The sequence below is a fragment of the Ictidomys tridecemlineatus genome, chromosome 5 (assembly GCF_052094955.1).
Source record: "Ictidomys tridecemlineatus isolate mIctTri1 chromosome 5, mIctTri1.hap1, whole genome shotgun sequence".
Lineage (NCBI taxonomy): Eukaryota > Metazoa > Chordata > Mammalia > Rodentia > Sciuridae > Ictidomys > Ictidomys tridecemlineatus.
In genome coordinates this window covers 137,079,553-137,097,959 of record NC_135481.1, presented here as the reverse complement: position 1 = coordinate 137,097,959, position 18,407 = coordinate 137,079,553, and the positions used below count along the sequence as shown (strand labels likewise).

The 18,407-nt window shown below is 50.2% G+C and overlaps 1 protein-coding gene across 2 annotated transcripts in view; it reads left to right on the top strand.

The window, feature by feature from the left end:
* Isg20 (interferon stimulated exonuclease gene 20) overlaps nucleotides 1–10,535 on the top strand; it is a 33,553-nt gene extending 23,018 nt beyond the window's left edge. For both annotated transcript variants that reach the window (XM_078051191.1, XM_005320123.5), the window contains 2 exons: nucleotides 8,640–8,840; nucleotides 10,315–10,535. In XM_078051191.1, coding sequence (XP_077907317.1) covers nucleotides 8,640–8,840; nucleotides 10,315–10,431 — 318 coding nt within the window. In that variant the 3' untranslated portion in view covers nucleotides 10,432–10,535. The remainder of the gene's footprint in view (nucleotides 1–8,639; nucleotides 8,841–10,314) is intronic.
* Nucleotides 10,536–18,407: the final 7,872 nt, after the last annotated feature.

Sequence of the window (18,407 nt, the reverse complement as noted above, 5' to 3'; positions counted from 1 at the left end):
AAGCATGGAGGAGGAAAGCAGCTGGGAACTACACAAGGAAGCAGAGAGAGAGTCCTCTCACCATCGACAAAATATGGACCCCAAGGCATACCCTCCAAGGCGCTCCTCCTCCAGCCTCACCCTGTCTGCCTACAGTTACCACCCTATCGGGATTAAATGCATGGATTAGGCTGAGACTTTTTAATCCAAACCTTTCATCTCTAAACCTTCTTGCATTGTCTTACACGTGAGCTTTTGGTGGACACCTAAACCCTGTTTCCAAACAAGTCACATTCTGAGGTTTTGGGGGTTAGGATTTCAACATAAAGTTGGTGGCAGAAGACACACTGCAGCCCATTACACTAAGTAGTTTGCACAAGATCAGATAGCTAGAATGTGCAAGAGCTGGTCAAGATTTAAAACTCAGATTGTCGTTTTAGAGAACTCAGTGGAGTGCAGGGCTCAGTCCTGAAGTCCCTATTACAAGCTGTGAGATATTGGGTAAAATACTTATTCTCACCCTATCTGGTTTTCATTTGGAAAATGAAGGTAATCATATAGTCATGCCTCAGTATATATAGGAGATTGGTTTTAGGATCCTGAAGGATAGCAAATTCTACAAATATTCAAGTCCCTTGTAAACAGTGGCACAATAGCCAGGTGAGTTAGCACACGCCTATAATCCCAGTGACTTGAGAGGCTGAGGCAGGAGGATTGCAGTTTGAGGCTAGCCTCAACAGCATAGTGAGACCTTGATTCAAAAAAGGACTGGGGATTTAGCTAAGTGGTAGAGCACCTCTGATTTCAATTCCCAGTACTGCAAAAAATAAAATAAAAGGGTAAAATCAATCAAAATGATAACAAAATGGCATGCTATTGGCATATAACCTACATACATCCTCTTGTATACTTTAAATAATTTCTAAAATACTTAATTACCTCATGCAATGTAAATGCTATGTAAATAGTTGTTTTGTTTAGGGAATAATGACAGGACAAAAATCTGTACATATGAAAGAGAGAGAGAGAGAGAGAGAGAGAGAGAGAGAGAGAGAGGGAAGGAAGGAAGACAGGAGGGAGGGAAGGAGGGAGAGAGGAAGGAAGGAGAGAGAACAGCTCAGGCTTTGTCCTCCAGAGCTGCACTGATGGCCAGAGCAGCCGCCCATGTGGCCGGTGAGCACCTGATGTTTGGCTGGTCTGAACTGAGATGTGCTGTAAGTGTAAAATCCACTCTGGATTTTGAACACACTTGTATTGGAAACAAGAACCACAAATCTTGTTCTTTTAAACTAACAGTAATTTTTCATTTTTATTTTTCCAGTACTGGGGATGGAACCCAGCGGTGTTCTATCACTGAACTCTATCCCAGCTTTTTAAATTTTTTATTTTGAAACAGTGTCTCATTGAGTTGCTTGAGGGTCTTGCTAAATTGTTGAGGCTGGCCTCGAATTTGTGATCCTCTTGCCTCAGCCTCTCAAGTAGCTGGGATTACAGGCATATTCCACTGTGCTCAGCATTATCTAACAGTAACTTTTAATAGATTGTAATGCACAAAAGTGATTTAATACTTTTTATGCCAACCGGGCATGATGAGCAGCACTTCCCCTGTGGCTTAGGAGGGAATCTCACAAGGGGAGGACTTGGTGGCTTGTGAAGGGGGAGTGAGCTCAGTAACAGTGACTTTTGCACGGGTCAGGGTGTCCTGCTGGGGCTCTGCCACCTGCTGGGTCTCTTGGTAGATGGAGGAAGAAGACCTTATTGTCCAGGTTGACCCCAGGGTAAGTGGCACGAACTGAGGGCAGGGGAACTGAGCAGCTTGGCAGGAAACAAGGAAAGAGGGGCACGGGGTCCCCCTAGGCCAGCTCTCCTGGCAGCCAGGAGAGCATGAATGGACACGGGAAGGCTGACGGGAAGGCTGAGTCTCCAAGAGCCCACAGGCTCCTGCAGAGGTCTCCACACTGGTCTGCAAAGATTGCCAGACTTGGCAGTAGGAAGAACCCCCTGGAACGGCAGCCACCAACCCTTCCCCAGGGACGGTGATGCAGACAGTGTGGCCCAGCGATTGGGATGGCTTGGGTCAGGCCCGCCTGGGGAATGCTTGGAAGGAGCATGGAACCACAGAGGGAGTATAAGGCAGATCACTCCCCGGCCATGTGGCTTGGATATACACCCCTCTGCACCCTGTCGCCACTGGGTCAGATGACAGGCAAGCCCTGTCTCATGGGGGCTGTTATTCCTGATTCCAGAAATCCTCAGTGAATGCCATTATGGGCCTGGATGTGCTCTTTGTCCCAAAGCACTCAGTAGTGGTAATAATAACAATGACAATAAAAATGACAGTGTTAGGTGGATTCAGATACTGCATCTCAGCTTTCCACTTATAAGCTGTGTCACTTGGACAAGCCCCTTAACTTCTCTGATCCTCACCTCCTTCCTGGAATGAAGAATAATCTTGCTGAGGACGCTTGTGGTTAGTTAAGCAAAGCACTGACACAGTGCCTGGCTGATAAGAAGAGATCAACAAATGTCCCTTACCCCACTGCACTTCAGTTCTTTCCAGGAATTTGAGAGTCTCCACTCCCTGTGTTTGGCAGTAAAGTCTGGCATGCCTGCCTTGTGACAGGTCCCACCTCCTGGTCGACCCCTCCCCCAATCCTTCCCTCGGCTCTAGCTGGTCACCTCACCTCATCCCTCCCTAGTCCAGCCTCAGGAAATCACAGAACCCTGGTTGCTTACAAATGGAAAATCTGAGGACCAGAGAGGGTTCCTAACATCCTGAAGCCACACAGCAAGTCTGGCCCTCTGTCCCTGACCAGGTCCCAGCATGGTTGTGCGGAGAATCATAGGTATCTCTCTAACAGCTAGACTGTTTTCTTCTCCTTCTTTTTCTTCCTTCTTCTGCTTATCTCCCCCCTCTTATTTTGTGGCTTGGATATACACCCCTCATGATGAGTCCCGTGGTGCCAGGGAACCCCCCCCTCAAGCCCAACCCGGGGGGACTCTGGGTCCAGGAAGTGATGAATTTCCCAGGAATCCACATCACCATGACTTGGTCCTCTTATGTCTGGGACCGGCTGTAGCTGTCTCTGGGATGGAGACGATTTCCTTCGGGGCTTTGTGTGAACTGGGCCTGAGCCAAGCTGCTAGACGGGAAAACAGGCCACATTGTTCAGCAACATAAAGGATGTCAGCAAGCAAAAGCAGTGACCTCAGCCGGCAGCATCCCCCTCTGCGGATTCCGGATTCCGGTGCCGCCCCATTCCCCCCACAGGATTCCCCTCCAGCGCTGCTTTGAGGTCTTATGGGTCCCCGAGTCGTCTTTGAGAGCCTCACGATGACCTCCAGACCATATCTGGCTGGTTAGACGTGCAGAATCCGGGCCCTGCCCAGACCCCCTGAACCTCAGCCTGTGCAGTGGGCCCTCTGCTCCCGGTGCCACGCCTGTGGACTCAACCAACCATGCATGGAAAATAATTGGGAAAAAAAAATAGTGTCTGTACTGAACCTGAACAGACTCATTCTTCTTGTCCTGCTTGCCTAACAATATGGCATGACAACATTTTTTAAAAAATAGCTTAAATATTTTATTTGCAACTAAGCTTGTTAACACTATAGAATGAAAATGTGCAAGGAATAATGTTGCAGTTTTTGGTTAGATTTAAGTCAGTCATTCATTAATAAGGAATCTTTAAATGTGAATATTCCAGAAATTTCTCTAAGCCATATGATCAGAACAACTGTCTCTGAATATTACCTTACTTTGGAAGGTACTGGCATACTTTTGAATTAAACTCAAAAATTTTCAAAATAAGCCATAATTTAAAAAAATGATTCCATGTTCAAACTAAAACGATTTTAATAGAACTTTCCTTTCCAGAAATAATAATAAGGAAATAAGGCATTTTGTAAAATGTGGTCCTGAACAAGTCACAGTCAAAAAATAAATGTTTACTTAACTCCTCCTCCTCAAAACAGGGGCTACTTTCTGCTCTGCAGCCTTAGAAACAAGGTGAAGAACAGCCTATAAGTAACTTCGGGTGTGGGGTTGCCAAAACAAAGCTCAAGCAGTTGAACATGGACACCTCAGAAGAATTTGGGGGAACTGACCAAAGAATTTTAATTGTATTTTTAATAACTAATACAAAGATGAAGTGGTTCCTCCCAAGTGTCAGTGCTGCTAGGGCCTGGCCCAGTCCCTTGCTCACATATACTCTGCTCCTGAGCAAACCCCAGTGCTTCTGCTCCAGGAGAGACTTGTCTCCCTTTAGAGGCTCAGTGTTCAGGGAGCTCTTTGATTATATGAATGAGGTGAGCGCCGACTCCACGAGGTATTTAAGGATTGGAGTCAAGATTTTTTTTTTTCTAACATGACTAGGTAGAGTCCATGTGCCAATGGCCTGTCTCTTGTTCTAATTTCTTACCTCACATTTGTAGATCTAGGACTGCAGACCTTTGCTATATTATCATAATCACATCTAATGTCCATCCTAACTTAGGATTTATATTCTATGCCTGGAAACAGTCCCTGTATTTAACAATAATACCTACACATAAATAATCCACTGTTACAACTTATATGATCAGGAAACCTCAATGATTAGTCTATAGACCAAGCAAATGTTTTTCTTCCTTTCTTTGCTGGGGATTGAACCCAGGGCCTTGTGCATACCAGGCAAGCACTCTACTGACTGAGCTATATCCCCAGCCCCACAAGCAAGTGTTTTTTTATTTTTTTTATTTATTTTTTTTATTGGTTGTTCACAACATTACAAAGCTCCTGACATATCATATTTCATACATTAGATTGAAGTGGGTTATGAACTCCCAATTACAAGCAAGTGTTTTTAACCATAATTGTTGTGCATCAAATTCACAGCCAGAATCCCGGAGATCAAAACAAAATTTTTTTGCACAATACAAATAAAAACTTAAAATACACATACACACATATACATACTCTCTCTCACACACACTTCTTACAGAACTGTGCTTGGGGGAACTCCATTTGTTGAGTGCCACTGAAGGCATATTTTGCTAAACTGATGCTCCAGGTATTTTTATTTGGAAACTGTGTCCCAGTAGGGCACAGCTGTTTATTGGATGAGCAGAAAAGAAAGATATGCTTGTGGCAACCAGAAAGATGTTTCAAGTTGTATAAAATGGACCTCAGAAACGTTCATGTGTTCTCAGGATGCAAAGTTTTGGAGCTGAAATGTGATATCAAGCCAGTTGCAAAAAGTGTACAGGGCCATCTCTTGAGGTCAAACCTGGTGCGCAGATAATGCAAGAAAGCTTCAGAGACCCGAGTCTCTGCATAATCAGATCATGCCCTGCTAGTTCGGTATTGAGGATCTGCTCATACTCCTCCCGTTTATCTCCCTTGTCTTTTAAAAGCCTCTCGCATATTATTACAAGTTGTCAAGGGCAAAGGCGGGCTGGGCCGGTCCGTCTTCATCAGGAGGACCTGGGCATCAGTGCTGTGAGTGAGGCCGGCCTTCTAAAGTGCAAGCTGCATCGGAAGACACAACATCTTTGTTTGTATGTGGTGCTGAGGATCGAACCGGGGCCGCACACATGGCAGGCGAGCACGCTACCGCTTGAGCCACATCCCCAGCCCTGTATTCTTGCTTTATGTTCTGAAGATTTTGCTCTGGAGTTGGAAGGCGCCGCTCGCCGCTGGCGGGGCAGGCGCTGTAGAGTCCGCGGCTCTGCATCCTAAGGGCCTGAGGCCGGGGCGGAGCCGGGGGCCCGGGGCGGGGCCGGGGGGGCTGGGCGGGGGGGGGGGCCGGGGCTGGGCGGGGGGGGGGGGGGCCGGGGCGGGGGGGGGGGCCGGGGCGGGGGGGGGGGCGGGGGGGGGCCGGGGCGGGGCCCAGCGCTGGGCTCCGGGGAACCTGGGCTCAGCAGCGCCTCCTGTCAGCGTTGCTCCCCATGTCAAGCCATTGAGGGGCCAGGGGCCAGGGACCAGGGACCAGGGACCAGGGACCAGTGACCAGCATGACAACTTTTGACCCAGCATTTCCATTGTATTAGCTGTTAGGATTTAGAGGCAATTTCACGTACACGGGAGGGTGGCGTTGGCTGTTTGCAAACACTGCCTCATTTTAAATAAGGGACTTGAGCATCCTCAGGTTCTGTATCTATGAGGGTCCCGAAGCCACTCCCTTACAGCAGCCAAGGGAAGACTTTATTGTAGTGACAATCCACAGGTGACTCCCAAGTTCTCCAGTTGAAGCGGCACCAGCATGGCCCAGGGGCAGTGTTCCTAGTTCTTCTGGCCTACTTTCCACCGTCCCCCGAGTTAAGTCTCCTCCTCTGTTCAGAGGAGACTCCAACAGAGCCATGTGAACAGCAGAGTGGGCTGGTGACAGTAAATGGGCAGGCCTGCTTCTAATTGTCACTGTAGACAAGTCATGAGCCGTCTGAGCCTGGGCTTCCTGTGGTCACCAAGAAAGTATGTTTATAAAGGAACTCCTTGGTGTCCCCAGTCACTAGCCAGCTACCAGGAGAAGTAGGAGGTGGGAAGGTCAGACGCCACGAGGTACCTTCTTGGGGCACAGGCTAAGCTGGGGGGCTCCATACAGAGAAAAGATGAAAGGTGATAGAACTGTCCACACTGGGCCTGAAGAGCCAGAGCTGCCCTTCAGCCCAGTTGACACAGCCACCTTCTGCTCTTAGGTGCCCTTTGCCATCCTCTCCAATGCAGCCACGTTGGACAGCCAACCTGGTGTGGCTGGAGCCCTGCAGGCTGTCCACATGGGAGAGGAGGCTGGAGCAGAGGCTTGGACACTTGCACAGGACAGGACTGGGGTGTTCTTAGGGCGTCCCTGCCCTGGCAGCTGGGCCACTGGGCTGTTGGAGGCCTAGAGCAGGCCTGCTTGATCTTCTCACTGTGACGGTGACAAGCAGGTGCCTGGTTCTGCCACTATCTAGCTGTGCACTGTGCTAGTTCTCTAATGGTGCTTAGTAAGTCACCCAACACTGAGTGGTTCAAACAGTGTCCATATTTATTTCTCTCATGCACCTGCAATCAATCTGGGGAGAGCAGGGCAGGAATGGCATAGTGAAGGCAGGGGCTGGAGTCCCAGGAAAGTTTGCTCAGGGGAACTGTCTGGTAACAATGCTGGGGTTCCCTGGGCATGTCTCTGTGTAGCCTCTCCCTATCCATGGTGTCTCTAGCATGGTGGCTTCTGGGTGGCTGAACTTACATTCCTTACTCTCAAGATTCTGCTGGGAGTGATGGTGCCTGCTTGTCATCCCAGCAACTAGGGAGGCTGGAACAAGTGGATCACAAGCTCAAGGTCAGCCTGGGCAATTTAATGAGGTCCTGACTCAAAACAATAAATAAAAAGGGCTGAGGTCATAGCATAGTGGTAGAGCACCCCTGGAGTCAATTCACAGAATTGGGGGGAAAAAAAAAAGGCCCTCAGGATTTCAGCTCCAGAGCAGAAGTCACATGGGCAGCTGGATGTGAGGGGATTTAGAGTTCATCTTTTTGAGAGGAGAGTTTAAACTAATTTAAAAATCATCAGAGGAACTTTGGGCAAATGCCTTCAAATCCCTATGCTCCCATTCTTTGTTTGTTTTGTTTTTGTTTTTTCATTTGTAAAATCCAGATAAATGCAGCACCCCCTCCTGGCTGAGCAGCTTTCTCTGGCTGATGAACAAAGCCATCAACTTCATGGTTCAAAACAACACAAATTTATTAGCTCACAGTTTTGCAGTTCCAAAGTCCAACGTGGGTTTCTCTGGGATAAAATTAAGGTGCTCAGGTCTGGAGTCCTCAGGACTCTGGGGGAGAAACCACTTGCTTGCCCTTTCCAGCTTCCAGAGGCTGCCTGACACCTTCCTCCATCCTCAAGGCCAGCAACATGCGAGTTCTTCTTAGAAGGAATCTCGCTGACCTCCACAATAAGGACTTTTCCATTGTGTTGGTCCCACCTGGATAATTCAAAAGTTTTCCTTTTTTTAAAGTCATATGATTAGAGATCTAAGTTCTACCCATGATTTTAATTCCTTTTGCCTGTGGAACATATTTTCAGATTCTGGGGATTAGGGCATACCTATCTTTGGGAGGCCATTATTCTACCTGCCACAGTAGGGTTGTTGAGGATATCAAAAGATGTGACCGTTGAGCATGGTGGTGCTTGTCTGTTATCCCAGCAACCCAGGAGGCTGAGGCAGGAGGATCAAATGTTAGGGGTCAGCCTCAGCAATTTAGTAAGACCCTCAGCAACTTAATGAGGCCCTGTCTCATAATTTTAAAAAAGGACTGGGGATGTGGCTCTGTGGTAAACTGCCTCTGGGTTCCATCCCCAGTGGGTGCACATACACACACACACACACACACAAAGGTGGTCTAAGTGATGCATCTTGATATATGCCAGCACATGGGAAACAGTAGGTACCAGCCACTGCCCATATGCATCTGAGCCACTGGACAAGTCCCTTTGGCACTGCCTGGCATGGCATATAACAAGGGACCTGGTCCAATCTCTTCCTAGATATGTTTGAGCTCAGAGAGGGATGATGATTTGCCCAAGGTCACACAGCAAGTGGAGGTGGGGCTGCTCCCTGCCAGCCCCCTAACTGTAGCCAGTTGTCCCCCATCTACCTGGAGGACCCAGGATGGATAAGTGTGAGGCTTGTGTCTTCCTGGGCAGATCCTGTCGATCCTGAAAGGCAAGCTGGTGGTGGGTCATGACCTGAAGCATGACTTCAAGGCCCTGAAGGAGGACATGAGCAGCTACGCCATCTATGACACATCCACAGACAGGCTGCTGTGGCACGAGGCCAAGCTGGACCACTGCATGCGGGTCTCTCTGCGGGTGCTGAGCGAACGTCTCCTCCACAGGCTCATCCAGGTGAGGACTCCTCCTGCTCCTCAGGGTGGGGCCACCCAGGACAAGCCAGGCAGCCTGTCTGAGGCATTGCTCCAAGGGCCGGGCCCCTCCCTCCAGGCTTTGTGCACAACCCCGAGGACAGCTTCAGTACAAATATTTGCCCCCAAGACTCTGTTCCCTCTACTCCTGAGAGGTGTGTGCTTGTGAGAGGGGGAGAGTGTTTCGTTTGGGCTTCCGCAAGCAAGGATGGAGATGCCAGAGATTGACTTGAGAGGTGGCCCGGGAGGTGCTGGGAGAGAGCGAATGAGGCAGGGGCGGGGGGTACCCAACAGGCATTTGCTTTTGCTGGTTCAAATCAAGCCATTGCCCTGTGGGCAATGAAGCTTATGCCACCACAGAACTCTGGGAAATGGTGTCAGGCCAGCACCTCTGATGTACCCCAGGTGGGGTTCAGGAGTTGAGGTACTTACCCCCTAGTTCCCATCAGGCATTGCTCCAATTCCCCAGCCTTTCTGGCTGGTGGGCAAAGCTGGCCCCAGCAGAGCCAGCAGGTGAAGCCACGCGGATGTGGGGTGGGAATTCCTGGAGGGAGGGGCTCAGGGAGACCTCCAGATGCTAACAGCCAGCGGTGCACCTGGGGCCCTCCATCCAGGTCAGCAGCTCTTATGGAGCCAGGTGCAAGGGACGCAGGGGTGAGCAAGACCAGGCTCTGTCCCAGAGGCACCCTTGGTTGGAAGGGAGGTGGCACCGAGCCCAATCATCAGCCCAGAATGCGAGGAACACTGGGTGGAAGGAAGAACTGTCCTCTGGGAGCAGGAAGGAAGGGTGGGACTGGCCGGCCGGAGACCAGGTGTGGATAGAGTTGGATGAGTCTTAGTCACAGAGAACAGGAGCATGGAGTGTGAACCAAGTCCGCAATGGAGACTGCTTGGCTGGGTGTGGGAGCACGGAGCCCTCCCTCTCCTTGCAGGAATTGGGTTGGAAGCAGGGGTGGGCTTCTCATTAGCTCCATGGCACCCGAGGACCAACCCTGGTGGCTCTGGCTGGCAGAGGGGTGCCGTCCACACGTGGGTATTAGGTGTACTCTGTGGATCTCTGTGTACCTGCTCCAGTGCCGAACGCTATGGCTGTCAGTCTGAATCTGACCCTAACCCCGTCTCAGGCTCTGTCTGCTTGTCCCTGGGCTCATGAAGCCTGGTTGTTCCCCAGACTCAGCTGGCTCCCACCTGCACCGATGCCTCCTCTCCCCCACCAGATGTTAGGTGGTAGGGCACAGCCTGATTCTCAGGATGCTGGGTTTTGTCTTGGAATGCCTGGTCCTAGTGCCCGGTGACCCCAGAGGGTGAAGCCAGGCCAGTTCCTGTCATCCACTGACACTCTTCCAAACCCAGGGAGTCAGAGGCTCAGGGAAACTCACCTCAGATCACCCCAGGAATTGGGATGTTGGGGTGTGACACTGGGACCCCAAGTCCTCACTGTGTGCCTCTGTCTTCAGAACAACCATATGGGACACAGCTCAGTGGAAGATGCACGGGCAGCGATGGAACTCTACAAGATCTCCCAGGGAATCCGAGCTCGCAAAGGGTTGCCCCGTGTGGCTGTGCCGTACTGAAGCTCCACCACTCCCCTCCCCAGAGGCTTTCTTATCTTCAAGATGGCATCTCTTGCTTTTGGAAAATGCATCTTTGGCAGTAAAATGGCTGTATATTTTGTCTATTCCATGAGTGGATCCTGTTGTTTCTCGCTTCTCTGAGCCAGGTTAACTGTGCCAGGACCCAGGCTGGGCGCTGTTCGGAGGGAATGAAGACACGTGTCCTGGATGTGGGCAAGGGTCAAAATCCGTCACACTTTCAATCCTGGGTATCAAGAAGCCACCTGGGAATCTAAGTGACCTGTGCCTCAGTGGATTCCTCTACTCCCTATTCCCATTCAGTTTGTAAGTAGAGGGGTAGCATTCTTTGCTGAGGTGGCACCCTGCTCAGGGATCCAGGATCCACCTATCTCATCTGGAGACTAGATCCACAGCTTTGAAGCAAAGGTTCCATGAGTGCGAAGGGTGCCACCCTGTGTCTCCTTTATAAAACAAGGAAGTGAAGGTAGTGAACTCTGGGATCAGAAAGAACTAGTTCAGAATCCTGACGTTGCCATTTTGTAGCAATGTGACGACTGCTCCCTCTCTCTTCATCTGTAAGACCCAGATGATAACAAGTCTTTGGGTTCTTATGAGATGGTGCCCGTGGCACCACACCTGTCCTAGCTTAAGCACCCACCAAATGTGAATAACTGTGGTTATTCCCTGGACCACCTGCAGATGGGTGGGTGGGGGAACCTAAGGAAGGGAGCTCACTGTATTCCAAGGACCCAGCTCTTTGGGGAAGGGCATAGTGTATGTGCAGAGGATCTGAACTCATTAGAGTTGACTGGTTGCCCCTTCAGATCCACTAAACCAGGATCACTGGGGTGGGATCTGGCATCAGTTTTTTAATGTCCACAGGTGATTCTAATCTTAAGCCATTTGAGCCCCTGAGGTGTACTTTCTAATGATCCCAGAACCAGAGCACATTGTATTCACACTCCAGCTCATCAGCATCCCCTGTGATTTCTGATTCAGTGGATCTGGGGTATGGAGTCAGAGAAATTGTGTGTGTGTGTGTGTGTGTGTGTTACTGAGGATTGAACCCAGGTGCGCTCTACCACTGAGCCACATCTATGGTCGTTTTAATTTAAAAATTTTGAAGCAGGGTCTCACTAAGTTGTTGAGACTGGCCTCAGACTTGCAATACTCCTCCCAGACTCCTAACTCACAGGGATCACAGGCTTATACCACAGCACCCCGCTTGGGGCCCAAGAATTTCTGACAAGGTCCCTATCAATACTGATGCTTCTTCTGAGAAGCACTGCCTAAGCATCAGGTGATCCAAATGTGCAGCAACAGTTGAGAGCTGGCCCAAAGAGCTGGGCGCCACTGGGGTAGACTCAGCCACCTGTCCAGCATCTTCTTCCTTGACTGCTTGCTCATGCAGAGAGGTCTGCTGCCCTGTAAGATGATCCTAGGTAGCCCTCCTGCACAGAGGAGGAACTCAAGGTAAGATTAAGGACTCATAGGGATTCAGATGCAGACCTGACCAACCCCAAACCATAGTTCTTTTCTTCTCAGTTGCTTAATGATTGCAGCGCCTCCCATCTGCACTGCTGACCTCTGGGAGCCTGGAAGAATCCCTCCTACTTCTAAGAGGGTGCCATTTACTCTCCTGCCCTATTTCCTGAGTTCCAGAGTCATGACCAAGGTCTGCTGGTCTGTGGCTTCTTATGAAGCCTCAGAGCTGGGTGTACCAACATTTTCTGGCCACCAGGTGGTGCCCTTGGGCCATCTGTCTGCCAAGCTGCCTTGCCTGCAGAACCAGCCTGAGGGCACTTGGGGATGAGAGCTAGGGACAGTGCCTTCAAAAATGCCTTGAGGGTTGCTTGAATGAGCATGCTAGTCTGTCCTCCCTTAGCTACAGATGCTGAGGCTCAGAGAGGGGCTGGGACCGTGCCCCAGGGCATACCATGATGCAGTTTGTCCTGGGAGGCCACCCGGCTCCTATGACTCCCAGCCCAAAGTTGTTTCTGAAACTTCAGGTTCACTTGAAGGTTGGGACAAGATGAGATTCCCAAAGGAATTTCTAAGGGAAATCTCTACCTGGACTTCCTCCTTCAGGCTGTGACTTCATGCCCTGAGGAAGAGAAACCTGGGGAGCCCTGTGCTCCACCTCCCATGGGGGTCACTGAGGTCAGAGTCAGGACCCCAGAGGACAGCAGTTGACTCTGATTCCACTCACAGGGCGCCTGACCTCCTGTGTTTTATCCACGCAATCGCACACAGTCCTCTAGGAACCCCACGTGGCATAATTTTCCATCTTTGCTCAAAGCAAGCCCAAACCCAAGCTCAGTCGTCCCAGCAGACCAGCTTATGGACGGCCTAGAGTAGCGCCTCAGGAAGCAAACCAGAATCCCCAGGAGCCCAGCTGTTACCTGGTGACTAGGCTCGTCCCAATTCACCTTCCACCCCCACCTCCTCATGCAAAATGGGAATGTTAGCCTAACAACAGAGCCCAAGGAAGCAGAACCACTTTAAGACCTGCCTTGACCTGTACACTGTCAGGTGAAATCATGCTCCCTGGGGATGCTGCTCCCTCTTGGTTCTGTCCTCTGAAAAGTGCCCATCAAGGTCCACCCAGCCACACAGGGAGGAGGCAGGACTGGGCTCCTCAGAGCTACTTTGTTCTGGGCTCTTCTCTCCCACCCTTCAGTTTCCCCAGATTAGTTTCCACCTCCCCTAGCCCCACCCCCCCCCTCCCCTCTGCGACTGGCATCCTGCTCTGGGCCCAGCCCTTCTCTTTCTCTTGTCCCTTTTCTTCCATGCACAGTGCCCCTATCTTGGGTCCTTTCTCCAGGCTCTAGACCGGAGGAGGGGGCATCTCTTCTCCCGGCAGGAAGTCCAGGAGAGTGATTGCTGTCCTTGGTAGTAAGAGCCTGTCTCTGGAGGCCATGACAGATCTGGCCTGATGGAGGCATGGGGTCAGAGGTGGTGGTTCCAAGTCCAGGTGAGCTCTATCTGGTTTCCCAGCTGGAGTCAGACAAATGGATGGCTCACGCTGTGTGGTGTTACCTGAGCCCATAGCAAGCATCAGTGTATTAGGAGACTCTGACTCTCCTCCTCCTGCTCAGTCGGGTGAGAAGGGTGTGTGATCAGCCCCTCTTCTCCAAGGGCACGTGTGTAAATACCTCAGGAGCCAGTTCTGCCAAAAGAAAAAGAAAAAGAAAAAAGCAAATAGGATTGTCTGTGCTGTCGAGAACTGGGGGGCCTGCCCTGTTGCAGTGGGCAGTTGCCCTTAAACCCCAATTGATGATGGCCACGCAGAAAGGCTGGCCAGAGGCACATCTTAAGGACCCTGTCTTGCCTATAGGCAACCAGCATGAGACCTAAGCTGCACTCCAACTCCCAGGTGACACCTGCCTTTTTTTGCCTGGATCCATCAACTTGTGGCCCAGATGTATCCAATGACAAATGTTAATCACCTTAAAAGTGAGCAGGGCACAGAGCTATCATTCCAGGAGTTGGGAGTCTGATGCGGGAGGATTGAAAGATAGAGACCAGCCTCAGCAATTTAGCAAGACCCTATTTCAAAATGGAAAATGAAAAGGGCTGGGGATATAACTCAATGGTAGAGTGCCCCTGGGTTCAAACCCGAGTACTGCAAGAATATAAATATAAATATAAATCCTCCTTGGAGTGCTTCTGGGTTTATGGACAGCAGGGTCTGCTCCCCTGAAGTCCCACCCAGGATAAAGGTAATCCTACTTTGACCGGATGACCTGTCACATACCTTCAAGTGGTTTTCTGTGCTATTCCTCTCCCCTGAGTCCTTGACTTTAGTTCAAGGTCCCAGATTTCTTCATTGCTTTCTGTGGAGACTCTCCCCAATTCCCTTCTTCCCCACCACCGGTGGACCCACCTCCCAGGTCAACGCCCTGGCTCCCCTGGCCCACTCCCCAGCCCGATTCCCCCCACTCTACTCTCAGTGGATCCTTAACAAATGGGGAAAAGGTGGGAAAGAAAATAAAAAACCAAAAAACAGAGTCAGCAGAACTAAGGCAGAGCAGCCTCCTCCCTCCAGCCCAGGGCCGGTGGCTCCTGCAGCACTGGCAGAATGAGTGAGGGTTCAGGGGACAAGAGCCATCTCCTGCCACCTCACCCTGAAGCGTCGAGGAAAATTGGGAGGTGGCTGGAAATAACCTTGTAAAACTGACCGCGGCTGGAACACACCTGAGTCACCTCTGACTCAGACCCAGAATCTCTCGGGCGGAATGAGGGGCCAGGAAAGGCTGCTGGCCCCTCTTAAACCCCTGTCTCCCTCCTCTTCCTCCCACCCAGCCCCAGTCCCAGTGGAGAAAAGTTCTCCCACTTCAAGGAAAAGATCCTGCAGTGTCCCTGTGCCCCCTGGCCCTGGACTGCTGTGTCTCTGGGCACACTGTTACCCTGCTCCCTCCCGGCCCCCAGCCCCATCCCAGGCTAGCTGCCGAGGGTCTGTCGGCCAGCGAAGTCCCCGTTCCAGGAGCTGCCCTGCTTCCTGTGGGCCCCACGGCCAAGAGGCTTACTCACAAATGGAACAATTTCTCCTCTATATGGAAAGAACATATGCTCTTCCTGCTGGGGCATGAGAGGGTTTTGAGTAGCTTTGCCCAGACTTGGAGGAAAAGGCAAGCGCTGGCGGGGCCCCAGCACCCTCATTTCAAGTCCTGTGTGTTCCTCGGCAGAGCCGGGAGGCCTCAGCTCCAGGCACAAGGAGGTCCCAGGGAACAGGGATGGGGACGCTTGGCTGAGCTGGTCCCCTTTCTCAGGGCTGGATATCCTCCTGGGCACCACATCGTCCTATGCCACTCCTGGAGTTTAGGGCTGGGACAGGGAATGGGGGAGGGGGTGGATTCAGCTTTCTGCCAGCCTGTCCCAACCTAGTCCCTGCAGCTGTGTCCCTGAGGAGGGGCTGGAGCAGCTCTGTTTGACTGACCCCCATGCAAGACCCTGGGTCTGGCACAGGAGCTGGGGTGGAAACAGAGGCTGGGAGGGCCCCAGGGAGGAGCGGATTAAAATAAACTTTCCCCCTGCTGCACTAGCATCTTTCCCTAAGGGATGGGAAGAGGCTGGAATTCTGCAGAGAAGGCTTTTCTGAAATAGGAAACCTCAAGAGCCTGGATTAAGGTGCAGCCAGAGAAAGGGCAGGGCCCACCAGGAGCAGGCTGCAGTCTGGCGGCCCTGGGTTGCTTCCTGGCTGAGTGATCCTGAGCTGGAGCCCCTGTGGGCCTCTGATTCCTGAGCCTTAGATTGGAGCTAATACTCCCTGTCCTCAGGGATTAATGGGAGGGTCGGAGACAATGATGCCAAATGCTGGGGCCCTGGAGACTCAACAAAGGGGGCCTTTGACCAAAGATACTACAGGGTTTGCTCTGGGTGGGAGGCTGGCTGCTGGTGAGGGAGGCCAAGTCAGGAGCCTGGAGTCATCTGGCATAGGCTGGCTGTTTCTTGGCCTTCCAGGAGGGCAACACCCTGTCAAATTCCCCCCAGGCTGTAATTAGAAGACACATTTCACCCAACAATTGTGTGTCCTGGTGTGTGGTGAGGGACCCAGCACCGAGAAAACAATCAAATTTGTAGTTCTCTTAGAAAACCTCTTGAACTTCCCTTCTGTATTAACTTACCGGTCCAGAGGTTCAGTTATGAACCAAAAAGAATCTGGTTCTCCGGGCAGATTTCTCTCTCTCTCTCTCTTTTTTTTTTTAAATATTGCTTTTTAGTTGTTGTTGGACACAATATATTTATTTTATTTTTATGTGGTGCTGAGGATCAAACCCAGGACCTTGCATGTGCTAGGCGAGCACTCCACCACTGAGCCACAACTCCAAGCCCCCCCACTCTGGCAGATTTCTCCAAAAAATAAATAAATAAATAAATAAATAAATAAAAAAGAAAAAGAAAAAGAAAAACTGCTGGACCTCAGGCAAGTTGGTCTATCTCTCTGAGTCCAACTCAGGCAAGCTGAATGTCTGAGAGCCTCCCACCTTCTCCTCCCCACCACCACCAAATGGGGACATTAATGGTCACTTCAGAGGGTGACTGTGAAAATGAGCTGACTTCACACAGTGCCTGTCACATAGCAGGCACACGAAGTAAAACGGCCATAGGTGTTATTATTTATTCCATGATTTTTAGAGCTCTAGTTACACATAGTAGAGGGATTTATTATTACATGCACATGATACAACAATAGAATTTGTTCGACATCATTCCCTCCTCTTTCCCCCTCCCTCTCTACTCTCTTTTCCTCTACTGGTCTCCCTTCAATTTTCATGAGATCCATTCCTCACCTTTCTTTTCCTTTTTCCTCTCTAGCTTCCAATATATGAGAGAGAAGATAAGACCCTTGGCTTTCTGAATTTAGCTTGTTTCACTTATTAACATAATGATCCCAAGTCCCATCCATTTTCCTGCAAATGACATAATTTCATTCTTTTTTAACATTTTTTTTGTTGTTGTTGTAGTTGGACACGATACCTTTATTTTATTTATTTATTTTTATGTGGTGCTGAGGATGGAACCCAGGGCCTCGTACATGCTAGGTGAGCGCTGTACCACTGAGCCACAACCCCAGCCCTCATTCTTCTTTATGGCTGAGGAAAACTCCATTGTGTCCATACACCACATTTTCTTTATCCATTTATCCATTGACAGACACCTAGGCTGGTTCCACAGTGTGGCTCTTGGGAATTGTGCTGAGATAAACATGTTTTTATCACTGGAGTTTGATGACTTTAATTCTTCAGGATAAATACCAAGGAATGGTGTAGCGGGGTCGTACAGTGGTTCCATGCCTGATCTTTTGCAGACCTCCATATTGATTTCCATGGTGGTCGTACTAACTTACCGTCCCACTCACAGTGTGTTCGTGGCACCATCATTGATGCTGTTTTGTGCTGCTGCAGCTGCTCTGAGCCCTGGTGTGGAGAAGGAGGAAGAACAGCTGCTGTCCCATGCTGCTCAGGCACCTCTGGGCCCCAGGTGAATTGCCTTGCTCCCACAGTCGTAGGGATGGGATTTCTTGCGTCTCCTCTGCTCTCCTATGACATGGAGGGTTGGAGCACTACACCATCATCTCATTCTCTCCAGCCTGTATCCCTGGCCCTGGTACTCCACCAATGAGTGGATGAAGAGGGAGAGATGGATGGAGTGATGGAGGGAAGGCAGGAAGGAGGGATGAACTCATTCCTACCTAGAATTGGGCTAACAGGTCTTGGGTTTGATCCAAACATTTGTTCTCCTTAAATTTTTCCCCATCTCACTAAGTTCTTTTTCTTCTCTAAGCATGTTCATGTGCACACATCAGCATAGGCACAAATGACACACTGGTCAACCTTTATTAAGGGCTTACTATGCACCAACTCTAGATCTAAATGCTGTCTTATCCCATGTATACTAGGGACTGTGGTTATGCTCATTGTATGAATAGGGAAGCTGAGGCACAGAGAGGTTAATCAACTTGTCTAAAGTCATGCAGGGATTAAATGGAATATTCAGGATTTTAATTGATATTAAGACAGAGGACACATAAGGGATTCCTCTCCTACGTCAGGGAACTGACAAATTAAACCCTTTTCCCTCTAGAGCAGCTCAAGTCCCCATTCTGGCTTTAAGACAAAAGTATCCCAGGCCAGTGACAGCCAAGCCAATGATAGATAGATAGATAGATAGGGGTCTTGGCTTTCAGCACCAGATGGTAAAAAAATGGAATGTGGCCAATGTTTTTGGCACCTGTGCCCACTATGCGTAAGGCAGGCTGCAGCATCTCCAATCTTAAAAGAAAACTATGGTTCCTACAACCTCCCAGCTGTCACCCTACTCCTCCCCTTTCTCCAACACGTGCCCTAAAACAATCTACACCCAGCCTCTCCATTGTCTTGCCTTGGTCCACTCTAAACCACAGCTCTGCTCCTCAGTCCACTCTTCCCTGCAACTCTGCTCACCAGTAAGCTCCAAATGGGCTGCACATTTAA